This window comes from Crocodylus porosus, unplaced genomic scaffold (genome assembly GCF_001723895.1).
Source record: "Crocodylus porosus isolate Cpor-Errol unplaced genomic scaffold, CroPor_comp1, whole genome shotgun sequence".
Lineage (NCBI taxonomy): Eukaryota > Metazoa > Chordata > Crocodylia > Crocodylidae > Crocodylus > Crocodylus porosus.
In genome coordinates, this window is record NW_017728931.1 from 132,591,862 (window position 1) to 132,608,478 (window position 16,617).

Genomic DNA, 16,617 nt, shown 5'->3' on the forward strand with positions numbered 1-16,617 from the left:
CATCTATAGAATCTAATTATAGGGAGGAGGGGGGTTCTCTTAAATTCAGGGTTGTCTTAGATTCGAGTAAATACGGTCGATGACCTGGAAGTATCGGGCCCCGTGTAGGAGTCTCTAATCAGATTCATATTGGTCTCTCGTAGACTGTGCCTTCTCTGCTTCATTCATGCTTGTTGAAAGGCTGCATAAAGGAATGTGACAAATGTTATTTATGTTGCAGTAACACCCCAAATGTGCTAGCAAACGTACAAGACGGCGTGGCTTCTGCTGCTAAGAATTCGCAGTGTAGAAATGAAGCGACCACTGAAGGGTAAGGGGGGAGGATAAAGCATAAAACAAAAGTTCTGTTCTTGTCCTGCCCTCACCAAATGCCTCTTAACCCCTTCTGTGTTTCTTGGTTAATATTTTGCAGGAAGAGCCTTTTGCAGGAAGAGCCTTTCAAGGGTCTGAGTGGGTAAAGTGGGCACAGTGGGTATCAAGAGCTGTCATATACAAAAGGTTGTACGCATTGGTACTGGGGAGCAAAGAGGGACACTACTTGAGGGGTCAGTGTTTCTCAGCTGGGTGCTGCACCCTCCTGGGGTGTCATGAGACTGTCTCAGAGATACTACGACAGCCAGGTGGAACTGGCCCGTGCACTGCAGCACATGGTCACATTAACCCAAAGTAGGCAGCAGCGCCCAGTCTTGCTGCAGCTGTTCTTGATCAGAGCTCCTCCTGCCTCCCCCCCATGCTCCTCCCAGAGGCATGTAGAACAGTTCTCTTCTGTTTCTGTGAGGAGAAAGTCTGCCTGCTTTAGACTTCTCTGGCTGTGCACTGAGGTTCATAGATATTAAGGTTGGAAGGGACCTCAGCAGATCATTGAGTCTGACCCCATGCCCTGGGCAGGAAAGAGCGCTGGGGTCAGATGACCCCAGCCAGGTGCTTGTCCAGTCTCCTCTTAAAGACCCCCCAAGGTAGGGGAGAGCACCACCTGCCAGGGAAATCTATTGGAGATTCTGGCAACCCTTACCGTAAAGAAGTTCTTCCAGATGTCTAACATAAATCTGCTTTCTGTCAGGTTGTGGCCGTTGTTTCTAGTTATTCCAAGAGGTGCCCTGGTAATCAGAGCAGCTCCTAATCCTTGCTGCCCCCCACCTGCTCGATGAATTTGTAGATGGCCACAAGATCACCTCTCCGCCTTCTCTTGCAGAGGCTGAAGAGATTCACGTCCCTCAATCTCTCCTCGTAGGGCCTTACCTGCAGGCCCCTAACCATACGCATGGCCCTCCTTTTTACCCTCTCAGGGTTATCCACGTCCCTCTTGAATTACGGCGTCCAAAACTGGACATAGTATTCCAGCTGTGGCCTCACCTGTGCCACATAGAGAGGAAGTTTCACCTCCCTTGCCCTGTTTGTGATGCACCTGCTAATGCATGATAAAGTGTGGTTAGCTGTACTGATCACTTCATCATAATGAAGACTTATGTTCATCTTGGAGTCAACTGAACCTGAGATCCCTTTCTTTTACAGTGCTGCTGAGAGGGTCATCCCCCAGCCTGTAAGCGTGCTGGTGATTCCTTCTCCATAGGTGCAGCACTTTGCATTTGTCCTTACTGAATTGCATCCTATTTTGCTCTGCCCGCTTCTCCAACCTGTCCAGATCCACCTGGATTCGTTGCCTGCTCACTAGTGTATTTACTTCACCTCATAATTTGGTGTCATCCGCAAATTTGGACATAATGGACATAATGCTCTCCACGCCCTCATCTAAGTCACTGATGAAGACATTGAACAGCACTGGTCCAAACACCGAACCTTGGACAACTCCACTGCCCACATCTTACCAGATCAGTGGCAACCCGTCCACTACCACTCTTTGGGTGCGTCCCATTAGCCAATTTGCCACCCACCTAACTGTGTAATCATTTATGTCGCAGCTGCTTAGTTTATTTATGAGACCAGGATGAGATTCCATATTGAAGGCTTTCTTAAAAACCATGTAGATGACATCTACGTCCCCTGCATCTAAGCATTTTGTGACCTGGTCATAAAAAGAAACAAAGTTAGTCAGGCAGGATCTCCCTGTTATGAACCCGTGCTGATTGCCCTTCAGCATTATTTTTCCTGCTGGACTCCCACAGATGTGATCCTTAATAACTTTTTCAAAGGTTTTTCTGAGGGTAGAGGCAAGGCTAACTGGCCTATAGTTACCAGGATCCTCCTTTCTCCCCTTCTTGAAAATAGGAACCACATTGGCCCTTTTCCAATCCTCTGGGACCTGACCTGAGCGAGATGAGTGCTCGAACAACTTTGCCAGTGGTTCTGCTGTGACACTGTCCAATTCCTTCAGCACCCTTGGATGAAGATCATCCGGGCCTGCTATCTTAAACACATCCAGTCCCTCCAAGTGTCCCTTCACTAAGTCAGCAGTAACGGTGGGCTGGTTTCCCCCCTGTGCTTGTCTATAATCCAATTGGGAGATTTGTCCTGTTCCATGTTCAGGAATACAGAAGCAAAAAACTCATTGAAGAGTTTAGCTTTGCCCCTCCTATTTGTCATCAGTTGCCCTAATCTGCTCTCACTGTGTGTGGGGCAGTTTCACCTGGCTGTCACACACTGTTCTAGTTCAGCCTCCACTTATTTCAGTGGTTCTTAAGTACAACAGTGGTTCTCAACCAGGGATGCTTCCAAATCTAAAACCAGAAAGTTTTGAAGGGGTAAGCTGAATCTAGGAGTGCTGAGAACCACTGTCTTACATCATTGGTCATCATTGTAAAAGTAAAGTCATCTGCACTGTTAAACCAAACTTCTTATAGTGACAGGAATGCTTTGACCTGTATGACGCTGTAGGAAAATAGGGTCTAGATTGGGGCTGTCCAGCAGGCGACCCAGGGGCTGCAGGTGATTGGGGCTCTGTGGCTCCTGCCCAGCCACTCTCTCCCAAATGTTCCAGCTGCAACAGCTGAGTCCCTCAGTCTCTCCTCATAGGGCTTGTCCTTTATGTCCCTAACCATACGAGTGGCCCTTTTCTGGACCCTCTCAAGTCTATCAATGTCCTTCTTGAAGTATTGCACCCAAAACTGGACGCAGTACTCCAGCTGCTGATGTATGATAAAGTGCAGCTGGCTTTGCTGATGATTTTGTCACACTGATGACTCATGGACATCTGGGAGTCTACTATGACTCCCAGTTCCTCTTCCACTTCTGTGCTGCTGAGAGGGTCACTTCCCAGCCGGTAGGTGTGCTGGATAATTTTATGCCCTAGGTGTCGCGCTCTGCTTTTGTCCTTGTTGTACCGCATCCTATTGTGTACTGCCCACTTTCCTAACCTTTCCAGGTCTGCCTGCAATTGTTCCCTACCCTCTGGATTGTGCACTTCACCCCACAATTTAGTGTCGTCTGCAAACTTGGACAGAGTACACTTCACGCCCACATCCAAGTCACTGATGAAGACATTGAAGAGTACAGGTCCATGGATCGAACCCTGCGGGACCCCACTACCCGCATCCTTCCAGGTCAATACTGACCTGTCTACTACCACTCTCTGGGTGTGACTGCTAAGCCAATTTGCCACCCATGAGACTGCGTAAACATCTTTCACAGCCTCTTAATTTATTTATGAGAATGGGATGAGATACCATATTGAAAGCCTTGCTAAAGTCCAAGAAAACAACATCCACCTCTACTGCATCTAAGCATTTTGTGACCCTGTCATAAAACGAAACCAGAATAGTCAGGCATGATCTACCTACTGCAAATCCATACTGGTTTCCCTGCTGCATTATTTTTCCTGCTAGACTCCCACAAATATGATCCTTCATAATCTTTTCAAAGACCTTTCCAAGGATGGAGTTGAGAGTGACTGACCTATAATTACTTGGATCCTCCTTCCTCCCCTTTTAAAAAATAGGGACCACATTGGCCCTTTTCCAGTCCTTTGGAACCTGTCCCAAGCACCACGAGCGCTCAAACAGTGGTGCCAGTGGTTCTGCTATGATACTGGCCAATTCCTTCAGTACCCTCGGATGCAGCTCATTATTTAGTTTTGTGTGGGGGACTCGTCCAATTTTGGGCACCATACTTCATGAAAGACGTAGGAAAGGGACGACATAATGCAGGAGAGAGGAACAAAAGTGATTTAGTGATCTTCAAATGAAGAATAGTTGGAAGTACTAGGATTATTTAGGTTGGAAAGGAGAGGATGGATGGGGAATTTGACATTCAAGAAGAGCTGTTTTAGAGAGTAGGGTGATCAATTGTTCTTTGTGTCCAGAGGGAACAGGACAAAAAGTAATTGGTTGAAATTGCACCGGGGAGATCTAGGTTAGGTATTAGGAAGAGTTTTGTAACCATGTGAGTGGCTAAACATTGGAGCATATTTCATAACCTCTAAGTAATCTCTGTCACTGGAAAATTTTTAAGTGCAGACAAACATTTGTCTGGGGTAGTTTAGACAAGGATTATCCTGGCTTGAGCAGGGAGTTGGACTATATGGTCTCTTGGGATCCCATCCAGCCCTATTTTTCTGTGATCCTACATTTCCTTTCCTCCCTGTAATTTATGGAACAACTAAGGCTTATACTTGCTACAGGTATACAATAAAATGTGATAATAAAATTCCCTCTCCTACCATCTATATGACTTTGTGAATTCTCTTTAAAAGTTGTTATCATCTGTTGTTTTGTGTGCGTGTTTAGCATAGATGACTTAATCAGTACACAGTGGCTGAATACTGACAGGTTGTCTTCAAAAGATTTCTTTTCTATCGGCTTTCCTCTTTGCAGTGAGGAGGAAGAAATGACAAGCCAGTTATGTCAAGGAACAGAAAATAAATGACATTCCCTCAGGGGACGTTTTGTGTGAGGGAGGAAGAGAGAGACACAAACATTTTTGGATATACTTGATTTAAAAGGACCTTAACTGTTTGGCTCTTAGATTTCGTTTAAAAATTCAAACTGTAAACTGAATAAATATATTCTTATGGCAATCTGAAACATTTTAAAAAGATAACATTTTCATTTAGATTTAGACAGTCTCTTGAAAAACTGAATGTACGCTGCAACAGCACCATGCTAGTGCTTGACAGCTAGGAATTGAGGCCCCAGTCTTAAAAATTACTTTTGTGCAACATACCAGGTTTGTGAGGTTGTGCAGAAGCCCAAGAGTCCTCCCAAACAAAATTTTCCGTATCAAGGTCATACACATTACCGGGCCAGTGTCACAGCCACATGACACTGGAGTTTCCCAACCAGAAAGTGAAGCTGACCAATCTGTTTTTGCTATCCAATTGATTAAAAGGCTACCGATAACCTATATACTCTAAAACAAATGACATTTTAAGTCTGCCTTCTGTGATTGCATCAGTGGAGGGGTAAGCCTTTCTTGCAGCTCCTTCCAGAACAACAAATCACAAAGGACATGGAGGTTAAAATGAGAGAGGCAAAGACCGGGAATATATCAAAGTTTTTGTTATGTCAACGGCATTGCGTGCCATTTGTTGCATGGATAAAATGTAAATGTTTGCATCAAATAAGTCACTGAACAAGTCGAGCCCAGTGTTGATTTTGTGCAACTCTAACCATGCACGACCAGTGTTTGAAGTGAAAGCTTGGTGTGTCATTGATGCTGCATGATTACCAAAATGTTCCTTCTTGTAGTCATAAAGGACAAACCTCCAGATCCAGTCCTTTCTAACCTGCTTTCTGATTGGGGTGACTTTAACCATGTTCATATTTTGAGTCCTCTTTTGTGGCTGGGGTGGAAGCTTTCAGGAGGACCCCTATATAACACGAGGAAGTTTGAAGATTTCAGGTGCCAACAAACTCGTACCTGTGTTTCCGTTGGCTTGCTGCAGCCAGCGTTCAGAAAGGTAAGAGAAGGATTGACTGAACTCCTCAAACCTGAGCCGGAGTCGAGATGCTTTCATAATAAGTTGTACTTCGAAAACTCCGCCAAGGACTCGATATGATGTTCAGATCTGTGACACAAGAAAGCACATGTGATCATCAACCCCCAGGTATCTGCTACCGAATACTGGGGCAGCGGAGAAAAGAAAGAAGATGGGTTCTACAGTGACAAAATTAAAAATGTGTTTTTGGCGGGGAGGGTTTTTTCTGAAGGGATTATGTGCACTGGTGCTTTTTAAGGTGATGTCATATAGTAAGAGCCACGATAGCTTCGGTGGCATGTACACAAAGCTACCTGTTGACTAATGCTTAAGGAGTAGGCCTTGAATGCAGGTAGGACACAGACAGCTGCAGAAACATCTGTCTGCAGCTCCAGCCATCCAGTGTAACAAGCACAGCATCACCATAATAACTCTCCATCTAGGATACCAATATGGCTCTCATTAGCATGCTATCTGAATGCATTACAATAACTTAAATCTTGGAACCCCACTCTGAGGCAAGAAATAGCTAGAGTCTCATTTTACAGATGGAGGACCAAGGTACAGAGAAATTATTTTAAAAGCAAGGTCATATGAATTCTGGGGCAATGTCTGGAATGGGACCAGGTCTTAGGCTGTAGCATTTTAGCCACTGGAATATATTCTCTCAAAAACTCAGGCTTCTGAACAAGATGAAAGAGATAGAGAAGTCCAGCTAGATCACAGCAATGTGAGCTTTATGGTCACTAAAATGAAGGTTTGTGTAAGTTTTATGACTGAAAACAATTCCTTTGAAATATGTCCAGCTGTTGGCTTATTTGCATCTCTTGGGTTACAGAGGAAAAGGAATAGAAGGATAGATGGTCTGTGACCAAGGGGACTTGTAGGGGATAGAAACATTGTTTACAGGGTGAAAGGAAAAGAGGAGGGGACTTGGGGGGGGAGGGAGAGTGAAGAGGTCTGAAGAAATGTTGAGGAGGTAGGGAGAAGAAAGAGCAGAAATAGTTAATGCAGGAGCCCTCAAAGCTTCCCAAAATTGCAAGCCAATTCCACCACTTAGGAAGAAGTCACCACAACCCAGTGCAACTAGCAAGAAGCCTAGCATATAAAATGGCACGCACAATTGTATGTTAAATAGTTCTGGCAGCATCACCTAGCAAATGCCGTGACGTGAAATTCTCGCCATTGCCACACAAAGCTGTACTGTGACCCTGGCTTGTTTGCTGGGCAGTTAATAGAGCACTGGTCAGACCGGAATATGCTGCTATTCCCCTGGCAAATTAGTATTGGCGAAAGTGCTGTAGCCAGTGGAGGGGAGTCCTGGACACATTGGCCACCTCCAAACAAGCAAGTACGTGCCTGTTGCGACATCTCAAAGCAGTTTGAGATGCGGCAGGCAGCATGCTAGGAGTGAAAAAATGTTTCCAGTGTGGATTCTTAAGTGCCATGAAGCAACTGGAGGCTGGGTCCTCCGAAGGGATGCTTTAGCACCTGGCCAAAGCATTTCTCTGCCTGCCGCATGCCCTTGCTGCTCCAGCATGGCATGCTGGAGCAAATAGAAGTGGGGCAAGGCTGGAAGCAGCAGCAGTCCGGACCCAGGCTGTGCCCCTGGTAAGTAGGGACATGGGGATGGGGGGCTGTGGGTGTGATGCACATGTCTACATGTTGCCCTATGTTACTGCACCGGCTTTAGGGCTTTAGTACTTCCGAAAGGAAGTACTAAACCAGTAACTGCCCATACTGCGCTGTCTGCTCGGCGCACATTTATTTTTAGCAGCTACTTCTCCGTAGCGTTGCACTATAATGGGGGAGTGCACCACTACGGTGAAGTGTCTGCTGGTCACATGGAGACACCCGTGGAGTCCATGTCGCCCTGGTGCGTCACTCTGGCAACGTAGCATCCTGTAGATGGGCCCATTGAGGCAGATGGAGTTGGTACCAGGTGCAGCAAAAAAATATTTTTAAATAAGAAAAATGGAAAATACACCCAGCCTGCAAGAATAGTGTTTGACGAATATTGAAGCCTTCAATGTAGTCAGGCTTCTTTGGGAGGGTGGGGGGGAAGCACTGACTAGCACTCCGGGGATCTGAGCTCCATTCCTTCCTCGGCTACAGCCTTCCTTTTGACTTTAGGAGAGTCACTGGGGCTTCATGTTCCCTGCTGGAATGGAGCTAGTAGGACTTCCCTATGAGTTGCAAGGCTGCATTGTGGGGAAGTTCAGCTGCAATAACAAGGTTGAAATTTAGCTAGAACTTCTACAGAAACCGGCCGGTTCTCACCTGTGCAGCCATCAGCGCTAGTCTTCAGTATAAGCACAGTTCCCAGAGCGTGACTTGCAATGGCTAGATCTGTGGAGAAAAAACCTGGGCAATCCTGTTCCCTTCCCAGAAGCATGAGGGAACTCATACCAGCAATCCTCTCCTCTGGCATCTTGGGGCTCCAGAAATTCAAAGGTCAGACCAACTGGGTAGAAAAGCTATTAGCAAAAAGTGAGCTGTGCCTTCCCACAAATCCAAGTTCTTTGTGCACTAAACGCTCACAATCAGGCTGAGTTGCTAAGACTTGCGTGCGGATGCTCCTTGGTGTCACCCATAATGGACTGGTTGGGCCCTGTAGCAAAATCATGGTGCTAAATGGAAAAACCATAAACCCATGACAGCGTTTTTGATGGGAAACCAGAGAATATGTTTGCACTGCTTGGCATGCTGCTCATTTTAGCTATATGCCCTGAAATTTCCCTGGGGATTAAAACATCCTTTTTAATTAATCTGTGCATGTCCTGACTAATTCTAGAAAATTAAGATTGAAGGAGGCTCTAAATGGCAGATGCATTAGCCTGTGTTCCTATTGGATGCTAAAGGGCAGGATGAGTAAATGCACTTACTACCTCTAGGGGTATAGGTATATTCCTCAGCCTGACAAAGGCTATTTATATCTGAAAGCTTGCTAAGAAGAATTTTTCCAACAATTTGAGTTGGTCTAATAAAAGATATCAAATTTACCCAAAGAACCTTGTCTGTCTTACTACCTCCAGGGAGAAACTCGCTGCTGTAGGAACTGAACAGCAGATGGCACTTTCCCCTCAAAGTTTGCACAGAACCAGTTCCCCGGGATGGTACTTTACTGGTGCTGCACTGGTATGTGGTGCCTTCCAAGATGTAAAACCTTGGTCACCATTGCTTGTGATCATTAAAGATCTCCCAAGATGTTTCTGTAAAAATAGATATCTCAGCCTCTCTTCCCTGGCTACATCTCACCGCGGGCAATTGCATTTTATTGACAGCCCCATTCTGTACGCAGGTTTGCTGACCCAGAGCACTTTAAGTCTATAGTGTCGGTGTATCAGTTAAACTGGTGCTGCGTGTCATCCCAGAGATGGCTGCCTTTTATTGAAGGGTGAAGAGATACAATTCCCAAAGCATTTGGGATCCCTTTGGCATGTAACCACGTGTGTCACCATGAACGGTATCAGGTAAAATAAATATACCTATTACACAGCACTTACTAAAACTAGATCGTGATGCGCTTAAAGGAGGTAAGTGTCATCTTAATTTCACAACTGAGGCAGGGAGAGGTGAAGTGACCAGGTATGAAACTTATTTTGTAGAAAAGGAAAGGCCCTTTAGTGAATCAGTTGCATTAAACACTTTTGACTTGTTAATGACCTGAATGAGATTTATTATTGGTAGAGCTCTAGGGATGCTGGATTTCAAATCATGCCTAGGAGCAATTTTGAAAAATATATTAATCTAATGTTTGCAGGGCAATTCTTTGGAAAGGATTTTTTTTTCATTCCTGAAGGTGGCATAAATGCAGCATACAACTGCTGAGCAGTTTTGCATTGAAATTTGAGGCCTTTTGAAAAGCTGCATTCTTGGTGACACAGCTTATGAATCGGGGGGGCGGGTTAATGGTTTCTACAGACACACCTAAATAAGCTCATTTGCCATTTTCCAGAAGCTGAGTTGTTGGTGTTTTTTTTTCTTTTTTGTCGAAGGAGCATCAAGGAACACCTCCCTTAGTTTGAGTAACCAAGTGGAAAAAATCCGATTGTCTGACAACATGGGACAATCAAAAAACCCAGCCTCCAAAAATATAGTTACTGTCCACTACACAACTGCTGTCCTTCAACAATTCATACCAGGGGAACTGAACTGACCAGCGACTCCGGCTGACGTGTTTTGCTTGCATACAGGATTTCACTGAAGAAAATGGCTCTGTCCCCATTTACTTTGCCACATTTCTCCTCTGGTTGTGTTCAGCTGACATGGTGCTGATTGGTCGGTGCAGGTCAGAATAAGTTATATCAGCATTGTGTTGGCTAAGCTGAGATCAGGGTTTATGCCCAGTGGTTAAGAGGCTAACTTGTGATCTGGGATTTCACTTCCCTGTGTTACTGGAGGCTTCCTACGTGACCTTGTGTAGGCCATTCAGTCTCCCTCTACCTCAGTTCCTCATCTGTAAAATTACGAGAATAGGGTGTTTTAATAACTGAAGATTCAAAACTCTTGTATTCTGCTTATGGAACTTATAGAACATGGCTTCTCATTATTTTCACTGACTTGTCAGCCATGTCCAATTGCATGCCACCTAAATTGATTTTTTTAAAATGGGAATTAAACACCATTAATTTTCCTAGTTAAAACAAGACTTGAGATTAGCTTTATTGACCCAAGATCAAAGTGCTGAAATATTTTGCTCTGCTGTTATAATAAAAGAATTAATGGGATCTATCAAGAGGTGACAAACTAAATTCCACTTTCACACACAAAGCTGTTGCTATCATTCCTGGATCCTATAGATGAAAATAAAACATATTCTAAATCCCTCAAGTTTTGTTCTTATTTTAAAATCAGTCCTCTTTGATTTTTTTAAGCATTAATGAGTCCTTGTCCTCAGCCAACTTGTTAAAATTCCTTTTGCAGCTTTACCAGATCTCGTTATTTGACCTGTAGATTTTATTTTCTTGTTACAGTGTGTAAAGAATTCTTGGAAAAATTTTACAACTCCTTAAAAGAAAAGCATTCAGACTTCACTGTGGCTGCCATAGAGGAGGCTCTGCTCAGCAGCTGCAAGACCGTAAAAGGAAAAGAACAGCGCCTGGTATCATTCTCGTTTTCATATATTGCATGCCCCCAACTATGACAAAATACTGATTAGAAGGTGCTTGGATAAAAAAGATCTCTTTTCTTGCACTGCCTAATTCTCAGGCACTAATTTAGACCTAACTACATCAATGAGAGCATTTTTAAAGCAAAGGTCAAAGGTCTGCATGGGTTTAATGAGCCCTGGTTAAGATACACCACTTTCGGTAGCCAGTAGCACACAAGGGAGTAATGTGTCTGGCATCATATCAAGACATCTCTGTTGTTGCCAGACCAAATAACCAGGTGCCTTTTTGCGGTTGGGTCCACTGGGGGTGGCCTTTGACACAAATCTGGACCAGAGTTCAAAATTATCGCTGAAACCCTGGTGGTGAGGCACCTTAACTGCTTTGCCACAAAACATGCTCAGTGGCATATGTGAAAATGAGTCTGGGGAATCCTAGATTAATTTCCAGTGGGTAAGGGTCTGCATCCCAAAGGAACTGATCCAACACCCACTGAAATCAATAGGAATCTTTCCATTTGGATGAAATCCTACATTAATTAGGCATTAATTAGCACATTATGCATTAATGTGTTTGCAGCTTTTTGACTGTTTCGACATTCCTGGGCATTGTACACCATAGCTGTTCAAAAGGGTTGTTCTTGCAGTTTTAAGAATAGTTTTGACAAGTAATTGTATAGGAAAGTGCATTGGGGTGATCCTGTCTTGAGCAGGGGGTTGGACTCAAATGCCTCCTGAGGTCTCTTCTGGCCCTACTTTCCTATGATCCTATGTCCAAGTAATAAAAGACTGAATAGGTGTGGGTCAAACTATGCCTTCACCTCTTAGTTCTGCTTCACCCCTTCATATCAAAGCAGGTAGGACTGTGTGAAGCAGGCTGCCAATGGCACCTGTGCTCTACCTGTTCTGTCAGCAAACAGATGACTTGTTTCCTGGGTTTGGGAAAAGCACTGATTGCCAGCTCCCAGGAAGTGAAGCACGTCAGGTCCCCTACATTTTTCAATCTTGTGTTCAATGCATTTTTGTAAATGGATGTGGGGCATGGCCACAAGGAGACCAAAGACTGCCCTCCTTTTTGAAATTCAGGGCCTGGGGCTGCAGGACAGACCATGTCTGCTGAAGTGCACAGCAGATCTGATGTGTAGTAATGTATGATGTTAAGCCTAAGCTCTCCATGATTTAGTGCCAAAGTGAAAAGCTTAAAAAGCTGGGTTTTGAGAGTTTACTGTCTAAGACAAGAAACAGGTGGAAACAGAAAGGTGGAGTGGAACATCCTAGGAAATAATGAGAAAGTCTTGATCAGCGTGGTCAGTAGTGAGCCCAGCATTTTCTCTTCCTAAACATGCTCATGTTGAATATTTCCTTATTCCCTTTGTATTTAACATGAAAAGGGGTGGCAAAATTTGGCCCTTAACTTACTAATTCATTTGGTTGTTCTCTCATATAGAAAAAGGTGCAAGGAACAGTCTGACATGCACCATTAATAGGGCCATGATGTGCCATGTGTGTGTAACTGGCAGTTCATTATCATGTATTAACTTACTAGGTTAACGTTAACCTGGTATTGTATACTAGGACTGTGCAAAGCTTCAGATCACGATTCAGATTCAGAGATGAAAAAGATGGAAAAGATTCGGCAATTCAGCCATAGAGTATAATGGGGAATCAATGAAATATTTAACTTTGTTGTCTTTAGGCTGATTCAAATTAAATTTGCTTGGATGGTAGCCTCTGCTGAGAGCATGATGCGTGACAAGTTTCAAGGTGATAGATGCAGAGGTTTCTGGGAAACTTCACCTCAAAGTCCTGAAAGCAAAACTCACGCCACATGTGTATGTTAAGGCACAGGGGGTGAAACTGCAGGTATGCTAGGCCCCTGCTGAGGCCACAAAGCCTGCCAAGTTTCAAGGAGTTAGGTGCAGGGGTTTGGGGGAAACTGTACTTCAAGCTGTGGACAAGCAAAACTCATGACACGGGTGACACTGTGTCTGTTAAGGCGCAACAGTGAAAGGTGCAGGGATGGTGGCCCCTGCTGAGGCCACAAAGCCTGCCAGCTGTCAAGGAAATTGGTCCAGGGGAGTTCTGGGGCTCTGCACCTCTAGCTGCTGATAGGCAAAACTCGGGTCATGGGTGCTTGTGCAACTGTGTCTGTCTTGGGGCACCGGGGTGTGGGGAGAACTATTGCAGGCCTGGCTGCTAAACTACTGTGTTAGCAATCAATCATGATTCACTCTGGACCAGCTCAATACACAGTAGCTAGCTACTAGATAACGAGTTAACGAGCAAGGATTAACACCTACAAAACCACAGACTAAGCCGAGGAAAGAATCAATATAGAGCCAGGAACTGCTTCTGGCCCAAGACAGAGACAGTCAGTTGCACAAGCACCCATGTCACGAGTTTTGCCTGTCAGCAGCTAGAGATGCAAGGCCCCAGAACCCCTACACCTATCTCCTTGACACTGGCAGGCTTCGTGGCCTCAGCAGGGGATAGCAGGCCTGCAGTTTTCACCCTGTTGCACCTTAACACACGTGGTGTCACCCATGTCATGAGTTTTGCTTGTCTGCAGCTTGAGGTGCAGTTCCCCCCAAACCCCTACACCTAGCTCCTTCAAACTTGGCAGGCTTTGTGACCTCAGCAGGGGCTACCACCCCTGTGGTTTTCACCCCTCTGTGCCTTAACACACACAGTGTCACCTATGTTATGAGTTTTGCTTTCAGGACTTTGAGGTGCAGTTTCCCAGAAACCCCTGCACCTATCACCTTGAAACTTGGCACACAACATGCTCTCAGCATCCCTGTATGTTTCATCCAAATCAGCCAAAAGACAACAAAGTTATAGATATTTCATTGATTTCCCATTATACTCTATGGCTGAATCTCCGAATCGGCTCTGAATCTTCCGAAAAGATTCAGCCAAATCGAATCAGAAAAACGATTCAGATCTCCAGCTCAAATCTCTGGCATCCAAATTGGCCGAATCTGAATCAAATAGTTCCCTATTGACACAGGCCTACAGTATACAGTATTTCTTGGTTTCTTTAATAATGGTATATTTTTAAAGTAGAAATAATCCCATTCAGTGTGGCCATTCAGCTAAAAGGTCGGAGCTGCTATTTGCTTATTAAAGGTTTCCAAATTACCTTATGGGCAAGGTATATCTGATTGAAATTCACTTCCTGTTTTGCCAGAGGTGCCTTATTTGCATTATTCTGAATTTTGCTGAGCTTAAATGAAGGATCCATTTAACAGTCACAACAAGACGGTCCTGCTGTCAGTAACCCTGAGTTTTACTGCAAGTGTTGAAAATACATGCACCCTTTAACACTCTCCACTGTTCCTGTTTTTCTTCAGTGCTGACTGTGTGTCCTGCTTGTTTCAGTGCTATTACATTGGAGCAATAAGTGATGCACCTACCAAGATCATCAGTGAAGTCAGCCGCCCAATGAGTGCCCATGTGCCTGTGCCCAAGATCTGTGATAAGCTGAAGAAGATTGATATTCAGATCTGTGAACTCAAATACGGTAGGGCCTCCTTACCTGTGCACGCTCATGAATTCTCACTGGGTCCTGCTCAGAACAATAGTCATTCCAAACTGTGATGTAGAAAGGAAAATAAATAGGCTTGTCCTTTTGTGTTTGTTTCACTTCTATGCATACTAGGCCAGAAATGTTTCTCCAGTGAGTTTCTGGCTTATTTTTTATCTCGGAAGTATCAAGAGTCTCATGTTAGGCTCTGGAGCAGCGAGAGATGCGCGGGTGAAAGCCCGCTGTGCCCCCGCTCCCCCAAAGCCCCCCAGAGGCCCCCCAGCAGCTGCGGAGCCCCCTGCCAACCCTCAGCACAGCTAGAGGTAAGTGGGGCCCGTGGTGGGAAGGGGTTAACCCCTTAGTGCATGGGAGGAGGTGGCTGAATGGAGCCGGGCCAGGTCTCACCCCACCCAGGCCCCTACTTCACCCAGCCCCCCAGGGACCCACACGAACAGGCTGTGCAAACAGGCGCGTTCATCTGCCAGTGCGTGAGTTAGTGTGAAGTTTGCGTAGGAGGGCACACGGGAGGGCTGAGGCCCGGCCTGTGAGCCCCCCAGGGTAGACAGTCCCAGCTGTAGCCAGCCTACGAGAGGCATGACATGAATGGGCATGCGCCGCACCCCAAGGGTCCCCTCGGGGTTTGTGGCCCCTCCCCAGCACCTCACAGACAGCTACCCAGATGGAGCCCATGGTTCCCGGCTCTGCGCAGACGGAGACCCTGGCTCTGGGCTGCGGGGGCTGCCTGTCCCTTTTTCAGGCTCTGGGGCCTGGGAGTATGGCCATCTCCCCATGTGGGGTCTGCTCCCTTTTGGGGTCTCTGGTTTGCCAGCTGTAGGAGCTCCAGGCCACAATCCAGAGATCGCGTGCCATCAGGGACTTTGAGCAGGAGATAGACTCCTACTGCTAGGCCCTTCTCCCCTGGGAGCCAGAGGGTAGACCATGGTCTCCCTCCAGGACAAGGGAGACCTCCCACTGTCCAGTCAGGGGCCTGGACCAAGGTGGTCAAGGGCCCTAAGGCCCACTGTACCAAGGCCCCTGCCCCACCGGAGCTTAGCAACAGGTACACCTCTTGCAGCCCCAGCAGAGCTTCTGCAGGCAACACAGGCTCAACTGCAGCTACTGCCCCCACTCCCCCAAGACAAAATGTAAGGTGTTTGTTATGGGAGACTCCATCCTGAGGGGGACTGAGGGGGCAATCTGCCGCCCCGACCCCTTAGCCCGGGAAGTCTGCTGCTTCCCGGGGGCCCACATTCATGACATTGCGAAGATCCCTAAGCTCCTCCAGCCCACAGACCACTACCCCATGCTCCTTATTCATGTGGGCACCAATGACACGGCTCAGAGCGCTCCCAGCTGGGTCATGCGGCGCTACAGGGATTTGGGAGCGGGGCTAAAGGGTCTGGGGGTGCAGGTGGTGTTCTCTTCGATCCTCCCAGTCTCAGGGTATGGGCTGAGGAGGGAGAGGAGGATCCATGTAGTTAACCAAAGACTGCGATGCTGGTGTCATTGGGAAGGCTTTGGCTTCCATAACCACAGCCTGCTCTTTGGAGAAAGGCAGTGAGCTGCTGGGAAGAGATGGCCTCCACCTCTCTCCCCTGGGGAGGAGGCTCTTCTCAGCCAGACCGGCTGACCTGCTCCCTAGGGCTTTAAACTAAGCCCACTGAGGGATGGGGGGACTACCGCACTGCTGGCCCGCTAAGCAACTCTTGCAAAGCCAGGAGCCCACCCCTGCCCCAGCCCTGGTACAATCTGTGGGCAAGGCAAGAGCGCCCAAGGGGACACTTGCCTGTCTGTACACAAATGCCAGGAGCCTGGGGAATAAGCAGGAGGAGCTTGTCCTCCTGCTTAACGCAAATAATTATGATATCATAGGGATAACGGAGACCTGGTGGGACTCCATCCATGACTAGACCATGGGTATACATGGCTATACCCTGTACAGGAGAGATCGAGTGGATAAAAAGAGTGGGGGTGTAGGTCTCTATGTTAAGGAAAGCTATACATCCCTGCAAGCTGATGTTGGCGAGCAGGGTGGACAACTGGAGACCTTCTGGTTAAAATCCGTGGGGAACACGGCACAGGGGACACAACGGTGGGAGTCTACTACAGACC

The 16,617-nt window shown here is 46.3% G+C and overlaps 1 protein-coding gene across 1 annotated transcript in view; it reads left to right on the top strand.

Moving 5' to 3' along the window:
- Positions 1-45: 45 nt before the first annotated feature.
- CDNF (cerebral dopamine neurotrophic factor) overlaps positions 46-16,617 on the top strand; it is a 19,762-nt gene continuing 3,190 nt past the window's right edge. The window contains exons 1-3 of the mRNA XM_019543673.1: positions 46-310; positions 10,846-10,973; positions 14,361-14,502. Coding sequence (XP_019399218.1) covers positions 292-310; positions 10,846-10,973; positions 14,361-14,502 — 289 coding nt within the window. The 5' untranslated portion in view covers positions 46-291. The remainder of the gene's footprint in view (positions 311-10,845; positions 10,974-14,360; positions 14,503-16,617) is intronic.